Raw genomic sequence first — 22,353 nt, forward strand, 5'->3', positions numbered from 1 at the left:
GGGCCATTAAGTGAGACATAAAGAGACAAGTGGTAAGGAGAGGAAAAATAACTGAAATGTCAGGAGAAGGACTGGTAAGAGGGGTAAAGGGGAAACCAAGGCATTGTGTTCTCAAAGCCAAGAAGGAACATGTTCCTCAAGAAGTAGGGATTGGGGTAATGCCTTGGATACCACAGAGGGCAAAACAAGGCCAGGACAAAATGGGACTGCTCAGAGAGAGCTGCTTCAGAGGGTGAGGAGGCAGAAGGCAGATGTGACAAGTTGGGGATGAATATGAGCAGAGGAAGCAGAGCTGTTGAGATTTCTCTCAAGAATTTTGGGAAGAAAAGGAGCCCTATAGGGCTGTAGTGGGAGTTCATGAGGAAACAGATGATTCGCTTTTTGAAAATCAGAAAGACAAATCTTACAGCACAGTAGTTAATAACACTGTATTGCATATTTGAAAGTTGCTAAGAGAGTTCCTAGGTGGCCCAGTGGTAAAGAATCCACCCAATGCAGGAGACGCAGGAGATGTGGGTTCCATCCCACATGGTTGTTGGAAAGATTCCCTGGAAGAGGAAATGGCAACCCACTCCAGTATTCTTGCCTAGAGAATCCCATGGACAGAGGAGCCCGGTGAACTACAGTCCATGGGGTCGCAAAGAGCCGGATATGACTGAGCAACTGAGCACTCACACAGCACAAGAGGGTAGCTCTAACAAGTTCTCATCAGAAGAAAAAAATTGTGCGTTGGTAATGGGTGTTCACGAGACTTATCGTGGTGACTTCACAAAATATCCATTCATATGTTGAATCATTATGTTGCACACTTGGAACTAATATGCTATTATATGTCAATTATATCTCAACTTTAAAAATAACTAACTAAATAAAAGAACCAAAAAAAAAGACTTAAACTAATGGGGAGAAATGAGAGAAAGAGGAACCCTTTGATGGCCAGATACAGCACTTTGTGGTTTACATGGGCCCCTTCCGTGTTCATCCAGCTTAGCCCTCACAACAGCCAGGGGAAGTCCACCTTATTATCATCTGCACATTGAGCTGAGGAAACTGCTGTTAAAGTCACAAGGCCAGGAGATGGGAAAGCTGGGCCTCCAATATGGTTTTCTGAATTCACATCATCCACAGTTCATGATCCATTGCCTGTGTACTAAGTTGTTTCAGTCGTGTCTGACTTTTTGCGACCCTATGGACTATAGTCTGCCAGGCTCCTCAGTCCATGGGATTCTCCAGGCAAGAACACTGGAGTGGGTTGCCGTGCCCTCCTCCAGGGGATCTTCTGGACCCAGGGATCAAACCTGCACCTCTGACGTCTCCTGCATTGGCAGGCAGGTTCTTTGTCACCGGTGCCACCTGGGAAGTCCCCCAACATCTATTAGCCAGTCCCAACTATGTAATTTGTGCTAGGATGGCCAGCACCTGGCTACTCATACTGTGGGCCACAGACCAGCCTATCAACCTCACTGCAGAGCATTTTGGAAATGCAGAATCTCAGCCCCCTCCCTAGACTTGTAGAATCAGAATCTGCATTTCAACAAGACCCCAAGGCAATACAAATGCATATTCAAGTGCGGGAAGGGCTGACCTAGGGATCCACTCCCAGGGCAAAGGGAAAGTAGGCTTAGGTGTGGAGAAGGAGCTAAACCCAGATTGAGAGAGAAAGTGAGAGTCTCAGAGTTACCCCCAGCAGGTCCCCTGATAGTGTCCCCGTGGTCAGGCCAGGCTAGCCCGCAGATGGCACCTGAGAAATTGACGTCCAGTTGCCCGGAAACTTATTGGAGCTGTAGGTGCAGCAGCAAAATCCATTCATTCAACACCCACGGTCACCCTTCCTCCTTTCCAAGCCCAGATTCTGGAGAGCGGAGCTGTGCATTCCCAGCCTGACAGATCCGTGCTTTAGACCCACACCCAGGCTTCTCCAGACATGTTTCCTCCCCCTCACTTCTCAAAACTGCTTCCATGCCGGCTATCTTCTCCCTAAATAAGATCAATGGAGACTTTTTAACATAACATTTATTAGCTAGTTTTTTTAAACTACAAAGGGGGAAAAAATCCAATAAATACAGAAAAATCAAGGTGAAAATTAAGTCCGTTCTACACCACAGGCCATCTGGGTCCCCCAAGGTAATCACGGTTAACAGTTGACGGTGTATCTTTTTAGAGATGGTGTATGCATGTCAATGGTGCGATCTGTGTGTACATTTTGTAGGTAAATAGGCACACACTGAACTCGCTGTTCTGCGTCTTGCTTCTTGTTCACTTAATAATACATCTTGGACTCCTTTCTGTGTCAGTTGCTATAGATCCACTTTATTTTTTCACAGCCATAAAACAAGCTGTTGTCTGACTTCACTAGAGCTTATTTAACCAGCTTCCTACCAATGGACATGTAGATTGTTTCTGGTCTCTTTCTGTTACAAACAGTGCTTCAGTTATCAGGTCAATGCCAGCTGCTGTAACAAACAAACCCCAAGAGAAAAGTGTGTGTCTTGCTCACGATAGTCCAAAGGGGTTGTTTCCCTAATTATCAGTGGTCTTCATGCCCCTTCTCCCTTTTAAACCTTCCAAGGCCTCAGAGTTCTTGGCATTTAGCTTGTAGATGTAAAACAAAATGAAAAGGACACACCTACTTTGTAAACATCTGGGCCTGGAGGTCACAGAGTTAGAACCAGCCACAGGGCCCCACCGCAGGGGGTGCTGGGAGATGTAGTCCTTGGCTGGGCCACCACCCTCTAGAGACAGAGCTATACAATGGAGTGAGAGGCAGGGATCTTTGGTGAATGCCTCCCCATCTCTGCCATACGTTCTTACACACAGGTCTTCACACACTTGTACAATTAAATTTCCAGAAGTGGAATTGCTGGGTTAAAGGGTATGTGTGTTTTACATTTGGGTAGATAATATCTAGGGCTTCCCAAGTGGTGCTAGTAGTAAAGAAACCGCCTGCCAATGCAGGAGACATAAGAGACGCAGATTTGCTCCGTGGGTCGGGAAGATCCCCTGGAGGAGGGCATGGCAACCCACTCCAGTATTCTTGCCTGGAGAATCCCATGGACAGAGAATCCTGGCGGGCTACAGTCCATGGGGCTGCAAAAAGTTGGACATGACTGAAGTGACTTAGCACGCACACATGCACAGATAATATCTAATTACCCTTCTAAAGATGTATTGATTTACACTCCCTCAAAGTATTGGCAAGTACTTTGTTCTACACACTCTTGCCAGCAATACTTGTTATAATTTATTGATTTATTTGGCTGTGTCGGGTCTTCATTGGGACACACGGGATCTTTCACTGCGGCACAGTAGCTGTGGTACGCGGGCTGAGCTGCTCCACAGCAAGTGGGATCTTAGTTCCCTGACCAGGGATCGAACCCACATCCCCTTTGTTGCAAGGCATATTCTTAATCACTGGACCACCAGGGAAGTCCTAACAACTGTTATAATTTTAAAAAGTATATTTTCCAGTCATACAGGTGAATAATATGATCTCATGATCTCATCTTAGTTTTAATTTGCATGTCTTTAATTTTAACAGAGACAGAGTATCTTTTCTTAACTTTATTTCCCATTGGTAACTCTTTAGATATTAACTTCTCACAGCCTGTGTTCCTTTACTCCACCAGCTGGTTCTTTTTCTTATTAATTTGCAAGGACTTTGAAAAATATATAAAATATATAAATGCATGCTGCTGCTGCTGCTAAGTCACTTCAGTTATGTCCAACTCTGTGCAACCCTATGGACAGCAGCCCACCAGGCTCCTCTGTCTACAAGATTCTGTAGGCAAGAATACTGGAGTGGGTTGCCATTTCCTTCTCCAATATAAATGCATATATAGATATTAAAAATATATGAAATCATCCTTTGTTTCCCTATCTCATATGATGCAAATGTTTTTCCAGTGAGTCATTTTCCCATTATTTTATTTATGGTATTTTTCCATTCCAGAGACTTACATTTTTTATGTATCTAACTTTGCAGGCTTTTCCTCCATGAGTTTTGTCTCGTGCTTAGAAAGGCTGTCCATGTGCCAAGATTAATTTTATATTCTCACGTTTTCTTCTAGTGCTAGAGTCACACTTGCTTGAATCCGGATTTTGCAACTTGCTGCGTTGATTCGGTGACTGACTTCAGTTCTCCATGTCCCAGATTCCTCAGCTCATAAAGAGGAATAGTGAGTGCTGGGCTCATGGAGTTAATGTGAGGACCAAGGGAGGTGGCTCATACACAGAGTAGCGCATCTGACCACTGGTTCTTGAATGAGAAATCTTAGCTATTAGCTTGTTCATGATGTCCAGGGCATCAGTGACCTCATCTCTATCAGCTTGGGCTGCTATCACAAAAATGCCATAGGCTGGGAAGCTTCCATAACAGAAAGCTATTTCTCACAGCCTGGAGGCTGGAAGTCCAAGATCAAGGTGCCAGCCAATTTGGTTCCTGCTGAGGACTCTCCTTCTGGTTTACAGACAGACATCTTCTTACTGTGTCCTCACATGGCAGAGAGGGAGAGATCATCTCTCCCTTTAAAAAAAAATTAATTTATTTTAACTTTTTATTTTGCACTGGTATATAGTTGAGTAGCTCAGCTGGTAAAGAATCTGCCTACAATGCAGGAGACCCCAGTTTGATTCTTGGGTCAGTAAGATCCACTGGAGAAGGGATAGGCTACCCACTCCAGTATTCTTGGGCTTCCCTTGTGGCTCAACTGGTAAAGAATCCGCCTGCAATGCGGGAGACCGGGGTTCAATCCATGGGTTGGGAAGATCCCCTGGAAAAGGGAATGGCTACCCACTCCAGTATTCTGGCCTGGAGAATTCCATGGACTATACAGCCCATGAGGTCATAAAGAGTTGGACGCGACTGAGCAACTTTCACTTTCATAGTTGAGTAACAATATTGTGTTAGTTTCATGTATACAACAAAGTGATTCATTTATACCTATACATGTATCTATTCTTTTCCCAATTAAGTTGTTACAGAATATTGAGCAGAGTTCCCTGTGCTATACAGTAGGTCCTTGTCACTTCTTATAAGAGCATTAAGGCCTCCTGTCTTGTGAACTAATTACTATAGGTCCTGAACATATAAATTTGAGATGAGGAAGATGGGGGACACAAAAATCCAGTCTGTAGCAGACCCTGTGTATTGGCTGATGTAGGCTGGGTGCCCTTTTTTTCAAGGTGTACAACATAATGATTTTGGTATAAATCATCATGGTAGACACAGATGGCACTGGCGGTAAAGAACCCACCTGCTAATGCAGGAGACATAAGAGATGGGGGTGGGGTGGGGGTTGATCCCTGGGTCGGGAAGATCCTCTGGAGGAGGAAATGGCAAACCTCTCTAGTATTCTTGCCTGGAAGATCCCATGGACAGAGCAGACTGGTGGGCTATGGTCTATAGGGTTGCAAAGAGTCAGACACAACTGAAGCAACTTAGCACACATGCATGCAAAGTGATTGTGAAGTGATTATCACAATTGGGTTAATGAACATATCCATCACTTAGCAGAGTCACCATTTTTTTATGTGTGTAGTAAGAACACTTAAGACCTACTCTCTCAGCAGATTTCAGGTATGTAACACTGGAATGTGAACTCTTGTCACCAGGCTGTTCATTAGATCCCCAGATCTTATTCATCCTCAACTGAAAGTTTGTACCCTTTGACCTTTATCTCCCCATTTCCCTCTCCCCACCTCCAGCCCCCAGCAACCACCATTCTGCTCTCTGGTTCTGTGAGTTCAACACAGAGATCCCATCAGTAATTGAAATCATATAGTCACTGTCTTTCTGTGCTTGGCTTATTTTACTCGGTCATAAAAAAAGAAGGAAAACCTGCCATTTGGGATGACGGGATGAACCTATAGGACATTATGTGAAGTGAAGCTACATGCCCATTTCTTCTGGTTAACAAGTGGCAAAACTCACACTCCGCTCTCTGATTTCAAATCCCACACTCACAACCAGCCGCTAAAGTAGCCTACTGCTCTCCAAACATCTCCATGTGGATGTATCAGGCAAGGAGGATTCTATTCTGGTTTCCATCTGGCACCTGGTGGGACTCAAGACAAATCCAATGTAGCTATCACTGGGGAAATGTGCAGTAGAAGAGGCAGGCAGGGTTACCCTGTCTTCTCACCATCACCCTGGGGTACATGCCAGAGCCCAAACCACTTGGGGGTTAATGCTCCAGGGAAGAGACTGTGCCCAGACACTTATATCAGCTTCCCTTCTCATGGAGTAGAGGTGAGAACAGCCTTGTCAGCTGGGAGACAGTCAAACTATTGGACACCAGGCAGGCTGGACTGAGGTGCCAGCTGTTTACATGAGTTATCGGGGAAAGCCAACTGCCCAGGCCATGGGGACCTTGATGACTGTCCGAGATGGGGTTCAGGCCTGGCCCCTCCTAGCAGAAGAGGAAGCTGCCAGCCCTAGTGGGAAGCCAAGTTCCATCAGCCCCTCACACTGGGAAAAGGGGAGCCCCTCTCACCCCTTGATTTACAAGGCTGTCATCTCCTTGAGGATCATGCCTATCTTTGTATCCTGGCATACAGCAGGTGCTCAATAAATGTGTGTCCAATGAATGAGAACATGACTACATACCAGGCCCAGGATAGGCACTGTCGACAGAGACTTGATGGTGGTGAGCCCTGCCTTTTGTGACCTAACACTCTAGGGTGATGACAGATAATGTGTGAAAAATGAGTTATGTCTATAGTGAGTCCCATGGAATCACAGGGATAACAAATACCTAACTTCTGGAAAGAGGGAGATAATAAAGGCACAGTCAGGGAAGCCTCTCTGGTGGAGGTGATGATGAGCTAAGGGCTAAGGCATGAAGAAGTTCTGCCTGACCAGCTACAGAGGCTTCCCCCAGAGGCCACAACACATCAGATGTTGCTTGGCATGAAAAATGCAATTTCGGGGGAGAACTCTAAATAGTCCAGTCTGGCCAGAGCCCAAGATGGCCATGGGCTGGATCAAGAAGAGCCACCTAAATCCTGTTAAGGCCTTTATCCTGTGAACAGTGAAGAATTACTGATGGGGTTCAAGCTGGGACTCAGCGTGGACTCAGCATTTTCCTCCCAAGTCATATCACTGTAAGGATTTGAGCCAAGGTCTTGGAAGGAGGGGGTTCTGAGATACCAGAGGGGCTGCAGGTCTGTGCTCACAGGTGCTGTGCCTACGCTGGCCAGCACGTGGAGGGGGAGAGGGTTTAGCAGGTTTATTTTAGAAGAACCAGTTTCCTGCAGGAAAGACTTTCCCCACCTCTTCCGTTCCTAATTATCCCTCTGGAGACGGCAATTTTTTTTTTTTTTTTTTCTCCCAAGGAGCCTGGTTGCCCAGCCAGGAGCTAATAAATCACCGAAGTCCCCCAGGCAGCCAGGCCTTTTAGAGCACACTCATGGGGTGCACAGATTTAGCAGGAAAGGAAATCTTCTGGTGAACCCTTCCGGTGATAATCAGGGTAAGCCAGCCCCGAACACCACGTCCCCATGTGGACAATGGGGCCACAAGAGCTGCCTCTGTTCTACTGAGTGGGTCAGAAAATGCCATTTCCGGAGAGTCTCAAACTGACAAGACAGTATTTGGATTTTTTTTTTTTCTTTCTTTCTTCTTTTGGTAAGGGACACAGAAGTCTGTGATTTTTTTTTCCCTTGGGGAGAAGACATAAAATGGACTTTGGGGCACAGATTTCTACCAGACCAAAGCCTTGCCTTTATTTTTTTTTTCTCTTCAGCAAATATTGACTATGCGCCTACTAAGTGCCACTACAACTGAGAGAAAGACAGCAGTGCTCTTCTCTTGGAACTTCCCGTCTATGGTTGGGCTGGGGGAGAGCAGAGATATCCTTCAAATAAATATTTAATGTCTTAGATAACAATGAGTGTGATCGCATTACTTACGAGGATGTATTTTATTAAGACCATGCTTCCCAAGCTTCTCTGATCATGAGTCATGGAGCAGGGGGCTTGTTAAAATTGTAGGCTCCTAGGCTGCACCCTAAACCCACTGAAGCTGGATGTACCGAGCTCTTTTCCTCTAAGGAGAAAACACTTCTGAGCTACTGTATTAAAGGCTGTGCAGCTAAAGGAACATGCGGTCCTCAACCATGGTTCTTAGCCCTGGGGGCCCCCTGGGATCAGCTGGGGAGCTTTAAAGTCGCAGGTGCCCAGGTCTCTGCAATGCCGCCCCCCCCCCCACTACAGAGATTCTTATTTAATTACTCTGATACAGTGGTATGGGACTTCCCCGCCTGCCAATGCAGAAGACATAAGAGATGAGAGTTTGATCCCTGAATCAGGAAGATCCTCTGAAAGAGGGCATGGCAACCCACTCTAGTATTCTTGCCTGGAGAATCCAATGGACAAAAGAGGTTGGCAGGCAACAGTCCATAGGATTGCATAGAGTCGGACACAACTGAAGTGACTTGGCACACATTAGCACGTGTGGGGGTATTTATCGCATCTAGTTTGACTTCCCCACCTCCTCCCTCTCAGCCACACTGCAGATGACCACAGTCCTGTCCTCTTTCAACATCAGAGGGAACCTGGGCAAAGGATCCTGTAGATGGCAAAACAGAAATGGCGCAAGATCTGTTCCTTTTAGTCTCGTTTTACCTTCTTGTACTGGGAAGTTTTGGCTGAAGCAGAACTTGAGTTCCCCCTCAGCTCATGAACCTGAGCACATGTGGCCATGATGAAATTTTTTAAATGACACAGTGATCCCTTCACCCCAGGACTATCTGCTGGAACCTTCCTCTGCCCAGGTTCAGAATGCCAAGAAAAGGCCAGGCTTCATAATTTCTGGTAACTTCTAAGGACTCGTGGTAACCTCTCAATAGGCACCTACCTTTGACACTAGGTCTTTGATCAATTTCTTGAGCACCTATGTTCTGCCAGGTTTGTGCTAAGAAGGCAAAAATGAATAAGAAACATGCCCAAGATGCTGATGATCTCTTGATATAAATGGATGTCTACTTAGTAAGTACCACACAGTGGGATAAGGTCTTAATAGCTGGATTCAGGAAGTGTCATGAAATTATTTTTTTGAAAGTGTTCACAGAGGGTGTGACTTTTCCTTTGGATTTGGAAAGGTGAGTAGACGTTTGCCAGGGTTAAAGAGACCAGAAAGATGGTCCAGAGTCTTTAAAAAAAAAACATGAAAAGACAGCATGTGTTTGGCGAGTGAATTTTGTGTTCAATATAGTTATAAGCATCAGATTTCCAGGAGGTGGCAAGAGATTAATTCTGGAAAGGTAGACGGCAGCCCTGAGTACCCAGTCAAGGAATATGGGCTTTATTCAGAAGAATGGCTAATGGTTGACAAGATTGGATTTGCTTTATTTTTTTGTATTCTCAGTAGATATTTTATGAATCAAGATGCAAACACCAAAAATGTGGAACCCAACATTCTTGGCAGATGCTTGCCTATCTTCTTATGGAGAAAGATGTTTACAACTCTCAGTATTGACTCATCTAAATATTTTATCACTGTGACTGCATTCATTCACTTTATTCTTTAAATTTTTATTGGAATAGAGTTGCTTTACAATGTTGTGTTAGTTTCTACTATTCAGCAAAGTGAATCAGCTGTTACAAATACATATATCCCCTCTTTTTTGGATTTCCTTCTCCTTTCGGTCACCAGAGAACAGTGAGTAGGGCTCCCTGGACTATACAGGAGGTTCCCATTAGTCACATTTACACAAGAGAATGGATTTGCTTTAGCATGATTCCCTTGGCAGACACAGAATGCAGAATGGATTGAAAGGGAGAAGAAAGTAGAAGCATGGAGGTCAGAGAGAAGTCTGTTGTCAGAGGAACAGATGAGGTGAGCCTGAGGTGTGTGAATGGGGCCAGGAGATGGGGGAAGACTTGAGAACGTACCAGGAAGACAGACATTAGACGTAAGAAGGATGTGAGGTTTCTGTGCTTTGTAAGCATGGGAGGAAAATGGCAAGTTCATTACTGAGATGAGTCCAGTCCACAGACAGTTGGACAGTCCAGTCCAGAGTGTGGGAAACTTGGAACTGCAGTTACAGAGCTGTGAGGAGTAACAGCTCTGAGGTGGTGCTAAAGGCTAGGGAGGAATGGGGTCATCCTGGAAGATCACGTAGAATAAGAGAAAGGGGAGATAGACTCCTGGGAAGGCTCTCAGTGATTTGGGGAGAGTTGAGAATGTGGAAGGGGATGAGGGCTGCAGTGCATATCTGGATTAGATTGCTGGCTTCGCGTGAGCCCTAGAAATACTGATGGAGACATTACTTGTGCCATGGCTATGGTAGCCTTTGCAGAGGGAGATGCAAATAAGGTGCACCTGCCCTGCCTCGTGCAGTTTATAATCAAGTGGGGGTGAGCTTAGCTTAGCATAGCTTCCACAGAGAGGAAACCAGGCACGTTAGAATTCTTGGGTTCCAAACAACAGAAATGGACTTTGATTAACTTCAAGTAGTAAAAAAAATTTCTTAGAAGGGTGTGCAGTAACTTATAGAACTACAGAGGAAGGTGGGCAAACCAGGTCTGGGAAAGGGCAAGAACCAAGAAAGCTGAGGGATTGGGTAAGAGAGACTGCTGGGGAGGCTCCTCCAAGCTCCTGTGTCTGGCTGGAAGATTGAGTCCACTTTCCGTCTTCATCATATACTTTTTGTCAGTCACACACCCTCTCCTTGGACTGCTAAGAGTTTATCCAAAGTAGGAGTGGTTCCTTTGAAAGAAATCTGGGGGCTACTACCAGATGTGGTGGAAATTGTTGCTGAGCAGGTTCACATAACAGATGGGCGGCAAGTCCAATTGGTGAGTATTAGACCACTCTTTCTGTCATTTTTGCAGAGCCATACAGAAATAAAAGGAGACCGAAGCTTAAAAGGGTTATGCGGGTGAGAGAAAAGTTCAGCTGTTTGTTAGCAGCTAGAAACAAATCAGCAAAATTTGAACAATGGCATGAGGAGGAAAAATGAGCCCAAGGAAAAGACTAATGCCCTCTTCCCACCACAGATCAGAGAGGTGTGTATCCAGAGTCTCCTTGTGTGTTACCATCACACAGGCCTCTATTCCAGTGACCTAATGAGAAATAAATACGTAAGGCGTCCTTTGATGGAATAGAGAAGATTTGAAGTACACATTTGGCTCATGGTGTGATGATCTGTGCATGTTGTTTATAGTGTGGTGTTTATGTCTTCCTTAGTAACTGTAATTTGGTTTTGTAGCTGATATGCCAATTAGGAAGGGTGGAACTTCACTTTAATGCACAGCTTGGGGAGTGATGTGACACCCTGAAGATCACTGGAATAGGTCAGAAGTTTCCAAACTGGTAGCAGAGAGAGGTGTTAATTGGCGCTCCTGGCAAAAGTTCATAGCTTAGCCAGATAAGCTTGGGAAATGCTGCAACCTGTTTTCCTCTCTTGGGTATTCACTGGCGTATTAAAGGATATTGCAAAGAGATATGTTTAATGGCTTATCAGGTCAACTTTTTGTGTGTTGAAGGCCTTATACCCGCAAAAGCCTTGGAAAGTCTCTAAGTTTAAATGCACTGTCACGGATATGTAATTTCATCTACTCTGTCATTAAGGCCAACACCTCATTACAATGTGTTCCAAGATCATAAAATAATGCAGGCAGATTTCTAAGAAAATCCAAAGAATTTGATTCAAGTGAGCCTGTGATTATTTGCTAAGAATGATATCCTCAGTATTAATAAATACTATTAAAATTTTCAACCCATCCGGGTCTTTTACAGACTTGGGGCTTAGATGCAAAATATTAGTTGCATCAGCTTCTCAGTTGCAAAAAGAACTTGAAGATTCAAGGGGAAAATGGGAGGTTTGTATGGAGGGCAGCTGAGTCGGGGGTGGGGGTGGGGGAGGGATCTGAGAGCACAGGTGGGCAGGTGAGCCCCTGTGTAACTTGTCCTCTGAGATTAATGGTGGTGGTGGTGGTGGTGATGTGAAGATGATGCTATGGAAATGATTGCTTCCCGGGTCCAGAGAAGGTTTAGAAGAAAGTGAAATAAAAAAGAAAGTGAAATCAGATGAATTTAAATATCACGTACAATGAATCTGAGACTATGGTAAAGACAGAAGGAAAGAAGGTTATGGTCTGTGTTTTTTTCCTGTGGCCACCATGACAAATGCCTTGAAAAGAAGTGTCTTAAAACAATGGAGATTTATTCTTTCAGGTTTGGAAGCCAGAATCCTTAAAAGCAAATTGTCAGCAGGGTTGGTTCATCCTGGAGGCTCTGAGGAAGAATCTACTCCATGCTTCTCTCCTGGCTTCTGCCGGCTGCCAACAATGCTTGTCATTTCTTGGCTTGTAGACATATCACTGCATGCTCTGCCTTCATCCTCCCATTTCCTCTTCTCTCTGTGTCTCTTCTCTCCTTCTCTTCTCTTCTAAGGATATTCCTTACAAGGAACCCTAATCCAAGATGATCTCATCTCGAGATCCTTAATTTACTTCCTAAGGCTGCAAAGACTCTTTTTCCAAATAAGGTCCCATTCATAGGTTCTGGGTGAATGTATCTTTTGGAAGATCATCATTCAATCCACGACATAGCCCTAGAGTAGAATTTCAGGGTGAACCTTTTCAGAATTAGGGCAATTCCAAGGACAAAACCTAACGTATGACCATGAGGAAGAGTTTGCTAAAAGAGAAGATAAAATGGAGATATTTGGCCAAAGACCTGTGAGGCCAGGTTACGGAAGAGATGACTATATGGCTGGGACAAAGAAGGCTAGACACCAGATGCCTCTATTCATAGGACTGTGAAGCTGCCAGCTGTGGGGTCTGGGAAGCCATAATGTTAAGAACAAGTGAAGGGTGGGACTTCCCTGGTGGTCCAGTGGTTAAGGCTGTGCACTTCTAATGCAGGGGGCATGGGTTTGATGCCTGGTCAAGGAACTAAGATCCCACATGCCATGCAGCACAACCAAAAATAGATAAATAAATAAAGTAAACAGTTTTTAACAAATAAATAGGGAGTGGGGGAAGGGTGATTGTGTATTGGTGGTTCTCACCTTTATTTTCACATTGAAATCATCTGAGGAGCTTCAGAAAAGCACCCACCCCCAAATATTTTTAATCAGTTAGTCTAGAATGGGGCTCAGACATCTGTGTATTTTTTTAATTTATTTTTTTATTGAAGGAAAATTGCTTTACAGAATTTTGTTGTTTTCTGTGAAACCTCAATATGAATCTGCCATAGATATACATGTATCTCCTCCCTTTTGAACCTCCCTCCCACCTCCCTCTCCATCCCACCCCTCTAGGTTGATACAGAGCCCCTGTTTGAGTTTCCAGAGCCAGACAGCAAATTCCCATTGGCTATCTATTTTCAATATGGTAATATGAGTTTCCATATTACTCTTTCCATACATCTCACCCTCTCCTCCCCTCTCCCCATGTCCATAAGTCTATTTTCTATGTCTGCTTCTCTATTGCTGCTCTGTAAATAAAGTCTTCAGTACCATTTTTCTAGATTCCAAATATGTGCATTAGAATATATTTATCTTCCTCTTTCTGACTTCACTCTGTATAACAGGTTCTAGGTTCATCCACTTCATAAGAACAGACTCAAATGCATCCCTCTTTATGGCTGAGTAATATTCCAGTGTGTATATGTACCACACCTTCTTTATCCATTCATCTGTCAATGGACATCTAGGTTGATTCCATGTTCTAGTTATTGTAAATAGTGCTGCAGTGAACAATGGGATACATGTGTCTTTTTCAATTTTGGTTTCCTCAGGGTATATGCCTAGGGGTGAGATTGCTGGGTCATATGGTGGTTTTATTCCTAGTTTTTTAAGGAATCAATACAGTCTTCCATAGTGGCTGTATCAATTTACATTCCCAATAACAGTGCATGAGCATTCCCTTTTCTCTACACCCTCTCCAGCATTTATTGTTTGCAGACTTTTTGGTGATGGCCATTCAAACCGGTGTGAAATGATATCTCTTTGTGGTTTTGATTTGTATTTCTCTAACAATGAACAACATTGAGCATCTTTTCATGTGTTTATTAGCCATTTGTATGTTTTCCTTGGAGAAACGTCTGTTTAGGTCTTTTCCCCACTTTTTGATTGGGTTGTTTGTTTTCCTGGCATTGAGTTGTATGATCTGCTTGTATATTTTGGAAATTAATCCTTCATCAGTTTCATTTGCTATTATTTTCTCCCTATCTGAGGGTTGTGTTTTCACCTTGCTTATAGTTTCCTTTGCTGTGCAAAAGGTTTTAAGTTTAGTCAGGTCCCACTTGTTTATTTTAGTTTTTATTTCTGTTACTCTAGGAGGTGGGTCATAGAGGATCTTGCTTTGATTTATGTCGAGTATTCTGCCTATGTTTTCCTCTAAGAGTTTTATAGTTTCCGGTCTTACATTTAGGTCTTTAATCCATTTTGAGTTTATCTTTGTGTATGGTGTTAGGAAGTGTTCTTATTTCATTCTTTTACACGTAGCTGTCCAGTTTTTCCAGCACCATTTATTGAAGAGGCTGTCTTTGCCCCATTGTATATTCTTGCCTCCTTTTACCCATAGGTGCATGGTTTTATTTCTGGGCTTTCTATCTTGTTCCATTGGTCTATATTTCTGTTTTTGTGCTGTACCATACTGTCTTGATGATTGTAGCTTTGTAGTATAATCTGAAGTCAGGAAGGTTGATTCCTCCAGCTCTATTCTTCTTTCTCAAGACTGCTTTCACTATTTGGGGTCTTCTGTATTTCCGTATGAACTGTGAAATTTTTTGTTCTAGTTCTATGAAAAATGCCATTGGTAATTTGATAGGGATCGCATTGAATCTGTAGATTGCATTTGGTAGTGTAGTCATTTTCACAATATTGATTCTTTCTACCCAGGAACATGGAATATCTCTCCATCTGTTTATGTCATCTTTGATTTCTTTCATCAGTGTCTTATAATTTTCTGTGTACAATTCTTTTGTCTCCTTAGGTAAGTTTATTCCTAGATATTTAATTCTTTTTGTTGCAATAGTGAATGGGATTGATTCCTTAATTTCTCTTTCTGATTTTTCATTATTAGTAAATAGAAATGCAAGTGATTTCTGTGTATTAATTTTGTATCCTGCAACTTTGCTAAATTCACGATTAGCTCTAGTAATTAATTTTCTGATACTATCTTTAGGGTTTTCTATGTAGAGAATCATGTCATCTGCAAACAGTGAGAGCTTTACTTCTTCTTTCCCAATCTGGATTCCTTTTATTTCTTTTTCTTCTCTGATTGCTGTAGCTAGGACTTCCAGAGCTATGTTGAATAATAGTGGTGAAAATGGACACACTTGTCTTGTTCCTGATCTTAGGGGGAATGCTTTAAGTTTTTCACCATTGAGAATAATGCTTGCTGTAGACTTATCATATATGGACTTTACTATGTTGGGGTAGGTTCCTTCTTTGCTCATTTTTTGAAGAGTTTTAATCATAAATGAGTGCTGAATTTTGTCAAAGTTTTTTCTGCATCTATTGAGATTATCATATGGTTTTTATCTTTTAATTTGTTAATATAGTGTGTCACATTGATTGATTTGCATATATTGAAGAATCCTTGCATTCCTAATATAAACCCAAGTTGATCATGGTGTATGAACTTTTTGATGTGTTGCTGAATTCTGTTTGCTAAAATTTTGTTGAGGATTTTTGCATCTATGTTCATCAGTGACATTGGCCTTTAGTTTTCTTTTTTTGTGTTGTCTTTGTCTGGTTTTGGTATCAGGGTGATAGTGGCCTCACAGAATGAGTTTGGAAGTGTTCCTTCCTCTGCAATTTTTTGGAAGAGTTTTAGAAGGGTAGGCATTAGCTCTTCTCTAAATGTTTGATAGAATTCTCCTGTGAAGCCATCTGTTCCTAGGCTTTTGTTTCTTGGGAGATTTTTGATCACAGCTTTAATTTCAGTGCTTGTAATTGGGTTGTTCATAATTTCTATTTCTTTCTGGTTCAGCCTTGAAAGATTGAACTTTTCTAAGAATCTGTCCATTTCTTTCAGGTTATCCTTTTTATTGCCATACAGTTGTTCATAATAGTCTCTTATAATCCTTTGTATTTCTGCCTTGTCTGTTGTAACCTCTCCTTTTTCATTTCTAATTTTGTTGATTTGATTCTTTGCTCTTTTTTTTTTTTATGAGTCTAGCTAAAGATCTGTCAATTTTGTTTATCTTCTCAAAGAATCAGCTTTTAGTTTTATTAATCTTTACTATTGTTTCTTTCATTTCTTTTTCATTTATTTCTGCTCAGATCTTTATAATTTCTTTCCTTCTACTAATTTTGGGGGGTTTTTGTTCTTTTTCCAGTTGTTTTAGGTGTAAAGTTAGGTTGTCTAGTCAATGTTTTTCTTGTTTCTTGAGCTAGGATTGTGTTGCTATCAACTTCCCTCTTAGGACTGCTTTTGCTGCATCCCATGGGTTTTGAGTTGTCATGTTTTCATTGTCATTTGTTTCTATAAATTTTTTTAATTTACCTTTTGATTTCTTTAGTAACCTGTTGGTTATTTAGAAATGGATTGTTTAATCTCCATGTGTTTGTGTTTTTTACAGTTTTTTCCTTGTAATTGATATCTAGTCTCATAGTGATGTGGTCAGAGAAGATGCTTGATATTATTTCAATTTTCCTAAGTTTCCTGAGGTTTGATTTGTGACCCAAGATGTGGTCTATCCTAGAGAATGTTCCATGTGCACTTGAGAAGAAGGCATATTCTTCTGCAATTGGATGGAATGTCCTGAAGATATCAATGAGATCCATCTCATCTACTGTATTATTTAAGACTTGTGTTTCCTTATTAATTTTCTCTTTTGATGATATGTCCATTGGTGTGAATGGGGTGTTAAAGTCTCCTACTATTATTGTGTTACTGTCGATTTCTCCTTTTATGTCTGTTGGTGTTTGTCTTATGTATTGAGGTGCTCCTATGTTGGGTGCATGCTGCTGCTGCTACTGCTAAGTCACTTCAGTCGTGTTTGACTCTGTGCGATTCCATAGACCGCAGCCCACCAGGCCTCCCCGTCCCTGGGATTCTCCAGGCAAGAATACACTGGAGTGGGTTGCCATTTCCTTCTCCGATGCATGAAAGTGAAAAGTGAAAGTGAAGTCGCTCAGTTGTGTCTGACTCTAGCGACCCCATGGACTGCAGCCTACCAGGCTCCTCCATCCATGGGATTTTCTAGGCAAAAGTACTAGAGTGTGGTGCCATTGCCTTATTTACAATTGTTATGTCTTCCTCTTGGATTGATCCCTTGATCATTATGTAGTGTCTTTCCTTATCTCTTGTAATCTTTATTTTAAGGTCTATTTTGTCTGATATGAGGATTGCTACTCCAGCTTTCCTTTGCTTCCCATTTGCATGGAATATATTTTTCCATCCTCTCACTTTCAGTCTTTATGTGTCTTGAGATCTGAAGTGGGTTTCTTGTAGACAGCATATATACGGGTCTTGTTTTTGTATCCATTCAGCCAGTCTGTGTCTTTTGGTTGGAGCATTTAATCCATTTACATTTAAAGTAATTATTGATACATATGTTCCTATTGCCATTTTCTTAATTGTTTGGGGTTGATTTTGTAGATCTTTTTTCTTCTCTTGTGTTTCTTGACTATATAAGTCCCCTTAACATTTGTTGTAAAGCTGGTTTGATGGTATTGAATCCTCTTAACTTTGGCCTGTCTGAAAAAGCTTTTTATTCCTCTATCAATTTTTTATGAGATCCTTGCTGGGTATAGTAATCTTGGTTGTAGATTTTTCCCTTTCAGTACTTTAAATATATCCTGCGATTCCCTTCTGGACTACAGAGTTTCTTCTGAAAGATCAGCTTAAGTATATGGGGTTTCCCTTGTATGTTACTGGTTGCTTCTCCCTTGCTGCTTTTAATATTCTTTCTTTGTGTTTAGTATTTGTTATTTTGATTAGTATGTGTCTTGGCATGTTTTTCCTTGGGTTTATCCTGTATGGGATTCTTTGTGCCTCGTGGACTTGATTGACTATTTCCTTTTCCATGTTGGGGAAATTTTCAACTATAATCTCTTCAAAATTTCTCTCATACCCTTTCTTTTTCTCTTCTTCTTCTGGGACCCATATAATTCGAATGTTGGTGCATTTGATATTGTCCCAGAGGTCCCTGAGACTGTCTTTAGTTCTTTTCATTCTTTTTACTTTATTCTGCTCTTCAGAAGTTATTTCCACCATTTTATCTTCCAGCTCACTATTTGTTCTTCTGCCTCAGATATTGTGCTATTGATTCCTTCTAGAGTATTTTTAATTTCAGTAATTGTGTTGTTTGTCTCTGCATGTTTATTCTTTAATTCTTCTAGGTCTTTGTTGATTGGTTCTTGCATTTTCTCCATTTTGTTGTAAGGTTTTTGATCATCTTTACTATCATTATTCTGAATTATTTTCCAGGTAGTTTGCCTATTTCCTCTTCATTTATTTGGACTAGTTTGTTCCTTCATTTGTGTAGCATTTCTCTACTTTTTCATTATTTTTTGTAACTTATTGTGTTTGAGGTCTCCTTTTCCCAGGTTTCAAGGTTGAATTCTTTCTTCCTTTTGGTTTCTGCCCTCCTAAGGTTGGTCCAATGGTTTGTGTAAGCTTCCTACAGGGTGAGATTTGTGCTGAGTTTTTCTGTTTGTTTTTCCTCTGATGGGCAAGGCTGAGTGAGGTGGGAATCCTGTGATGATTTGGTCTGTATTTTTGTTTTGTTGGTTGTTTAGATGTGGCGTCCTGCACAGGGTGCTTACTGGTGGTTGGGTGATGACGGGTCTTGTATTCCAGTGGTTTCCTTTGTGTGAGTTCTCTGTGCTGCAATTCATGGGGTCGCAAAGAGTCAGACATGACTGAGCAACTGATCTGATCTGATCTGAGGGTTAGTTCTCTCGTAGTCTAGGATCTTGGAGTCAGTGCTCCCACTCCAAAGGCTCAGGGCTTGATCTCGAGCTTTGCATGGCTCTACATTATTATTTTCTGCTGGCCAGGTACCCCTGTCTGCTCTCAGCTGGTGTTCTGCATGCACTGCTGTGTCTGAAGGTGTATTCCTGATGTATCTGCAGAGAGAGGTGTACTCCATGTCCACCTACTCCTCTGCCATCTTGTTCTCCGCCTGGATGCTTACTCAGTTTTGAACTGAGTTGGAAGCTATCAAGTTTCTGAAAAGATTATAGAACACCTATCTCAGCAGGGCTGGGTTTGTTGTTAATGAATCTCTACAAACAAAATCCGAGTCTTTCAACTAGTAGAAGTTTGCCTGTTCCTTTTCTCAACTGCCAAGTGCTGGTGGGCAGCCAGACCACTGCAGGGAATCTTGAAGGAAAGAACCTCAGGACAAATGGTCCAAGCAGCTGCTAGGGTCTTGCCCCAATATTCCGTGATCAGGATCAGCTAGCCACGAGCAGCAAGTCTTCTGGCTGGCTAAGCCAAATTGATACTGAATCCAAGCTTACTCTGCTCGCTGCATGACAAGCCAATGAATCTGAGAGATGAGGGGCTGAGGCAAGAAAGAGACTTTATTTGGGGGCCAACTGATCGAGAAGATGGCAGGCTAGCACCTCAAAAGAGCCATCTTCCTTTTAAAAAATAAATTTATTGGGTGATTTAATGTGCAGCCGGGATTAAGAAAAATTTTGCTGTCATTGTTCAGTCACTAAGTCATGTGTCCGACTCTTTGCAGCCCCATGAACTGCAGCATGCCTGGCTCCTCTATCCTTCACTATATAAGAAAAACTAATTAAGGGGAAAACACAACTTTCAGAAAGAAATAGCAACTGGAAACCAGAGGTGTTTCCCTTCACGAGGACCTGAAAGAGATACACCTGAGAAGGAGGCATCAGCTTGTCCTACCATCCTCCCTTAAACCTTAAGCAGAACTAGGAAATTACGAGGAGAGCAAGAGGTTGCATTACTGGGCTTCTGACTGAGCCCCTCCCCCATGATATTCTCCCCCCACCCATCTCACCCCTGATATTCTGTGCTTTTCAGTCTTTTACCATGGATATATTTCAGATGTATTTCAGCAGGAAAAGACATCAGAACTCATTTCAAAAACACATGCTATTCCTACAAAACATGCCTTTCCTCTCCCCAAAAGACTTTCTTAATATATTTGGAGAGATATCTTTTGCCAGAACAATATTCAGTGGCTTCCTTTGTATTTTTTGAATATGTAATAAACACAATAAAAATTTCAAGCAGTGTAAAAGATTATACAATAAAAAGCAATTCTCATTTATCCCTGACCTCCCTGCTCTGCTCCCACTCAAGGCCCCTCCCCAGAAGCAATTACTTTTATTGGTTTCATGGTATCTTTCCCCAGATAAACAAGCTGTGTCTTGCCTTTTTTCATTTAAGCACTAAATCTTGGAAATCATTCCATAACAGTACACACAGATCTACCCAACTGTATTAATTGGCTATTCCATCATGTATCTAACCCATACTGATGGACATTTAGATTGGTTCTTGTCTTAAACTGTTAAAGACTTTGAAAAAAGGGTCAACAAGAGTTAGGTGCTTCATCAGATGAGAACAGGGGAGGCTCAAATATCACAGAGGAGAAGGGGGTGGGGATCCCCTGGGAAGCTGGGTGGAGGGAAGTGATCCCCCCGGGGGTCCCCAACACAGCCCTGGCTGATCATGTGCATTTCTGCCCCACAGGAGCCTCATGCCTCGGACTCTCGAGAGTCAGATCACACTGGAAAAGACCCCCAGCTATTTTGTCACTCAAGAGGCCCCTCGCCGGATCTTCAACATGTCCCGAGACACCAAGCTGATCGTGGTCGTACGGAACCCGGTGACCCGTGCCATCTCGGATTACACCCAGACGCTCTCCAAGAAGCCAGACATCCCCACGTTTGAGGGCCTCTCGTTCCGCAACCGCACACTGGGCCTGGTGGATGTGTCCTGGAACGCCATCCGCATCGGCATGTACGCGCTGCACCTGGAGAGCTGGCTGCGTTACTTCCCATTGGCTCAGATCCACTTCGTCAGTGGCGAGCGGCTCATCACCGACCCGGCGGGGGAGATGGGGCGTGTCCAGGACTTCCTGGGCATTAAGAGGCTCATCACGGACAAACACTTCTACTTCAACAAAACCAAAGGATTCCCTTGCTTGAAAAAAACAGAATCGAGCCTCCTGCCTCGATGCCTGGGCAAATCAAAAGGCAGAACTCATGTACAGATCGACCCTGAAGTGATAGACCAACTCCGGGAATTTTATAGACCATATAATATTAAATTTTATGAAACTGTTGGGCAGGACTTCAGGTGGGAATGAGCCACAGAGATTCAAGGGCTCTTCCGCTAGTCTCTTCCATGAGGTTTGCCCTGAGAGCCTCTGACCCTCTTCCCTCAGTGAATCCAGGCTCCAGTCCCTATTCCCCTCTTGGGTTCTATCCTCTTGGAATGGGGAAGCCCAGCTAAAGGCCAAGAGACCTGGGGGGGTCCTTGCCACTAGCTCTCCCCAGTCTGTCCAGGCACAGTTGATCTATTTCTGGCACATCTGGTCAGTTCCTAATAGTTTCCCTTCAGCCCATATGAGGCCCTGGGAAATTGTTTCAGGAAGCACAGATCTTCTGATTATAGATACATATTATAAGTGGTGATGGTTCTGTTGCTATGAACACAGCAGTCTGTCCTGTCACTGTCCACCCTGGAGTGGGCTTAATTCCAAGTGGCATGTACCTCCCCTCTGAGCTTAACTCTCTGGAGCTGCCCTGGGTGATGGATGGGGACCAGCCTTGTCCTCCTGACCTTAGCAGCTCGTGCAGAGATTGTGGAGCTGGAAGTGTTCCCCCTGGCCACTCTTAGGAGACAGACCCTTTGCTGATGAAATAAACCAGTGATTTCAAAGCCTGTGGTTTCAACTCTGCTTGAAGGGGAACTGTCTTTAAAAACCACCCTGTGATTCTCCCTGCTCCCTGTGGACAAAAGCACATAACTCTGCTGTTACGGGTACTTTCCTCACGCGAGCTTTCATGTTCAGCATGCAATGGAATCATGCTTGTCCATGTGAAATAAATACGGCTCTCTCATGTCCTTATGGCTGGGCTTTCTCTGTGAGTCAGGCCTGGGGCATGGCTCATTCCTCCAGCTCCTCCCAGCAAGGTGGGGCTGTGCTGGGGATGGTGTGGGAGGGCAGTGAGAGGAGAAGCAAGGGGGTGGGGGAAGGAGAAGAGGTTCTTGCTGGGGAGACCTGTAAGGGCATCCTCTTCCTGAAACATAATCTGATGAAGTCAGCTCTCCATGTTAAGCTTTACAGCTGAGATGAAGCCAAACTAGAGGCTGACAGGATATCAGACATGTTTTTGCTTGGCCAGCTTGACATTTGGAAATAATTTCCCACATTACAAACTTGGGAGTGTTCATGTA

The 22,353-nt window shown here is 43.0% G+C and overlaps 1 protein-coding gene across 1 annotated transcript in view; it reads left to right on the plus strand.

Annotated features, from left to right (window-relative positions):
- HS3ST2 (heparan sulfate-glucosamine 3-sulfotransferase 2) overlaps positions 1-22,020 on the plus strand; it is a 116,791-nt gene extending 94,771 nt beyond the window's left edge. The window contains exon 2 of the mRNA XM_019988380.2: positions 20,641-22,020. Within this exon, the coding sequence (XP_019843939.2) occupies positions 20,641-21,259 (619 nt within the window). The 3' untranslated portion in view covers positions 21,260-22,020. The remainder of the gene's footprint in view (positions 1-20,640) is intronic.
- Positions 22,021-22,353: the final 333 nt, after the last annotated feature.

Source organism: Bos indicus, chromosome 25 (genome assembly GCF_029378745.1).
Source record: "Bos indicus isolate NIAB-ARS_2022 breed Sahiwal x Tharparkar chromosome 25, NIAB-ARS_B.indTharparkar_mat_pri_1.0, whole genome shotgun sequence".
Taxonomy (NCBI): domain Eukaryota; kingdom Metazoa; phylum Chordata; class Mammalia; order Artiodactyla; family Bovidae; genus Bos; species Bos indicus.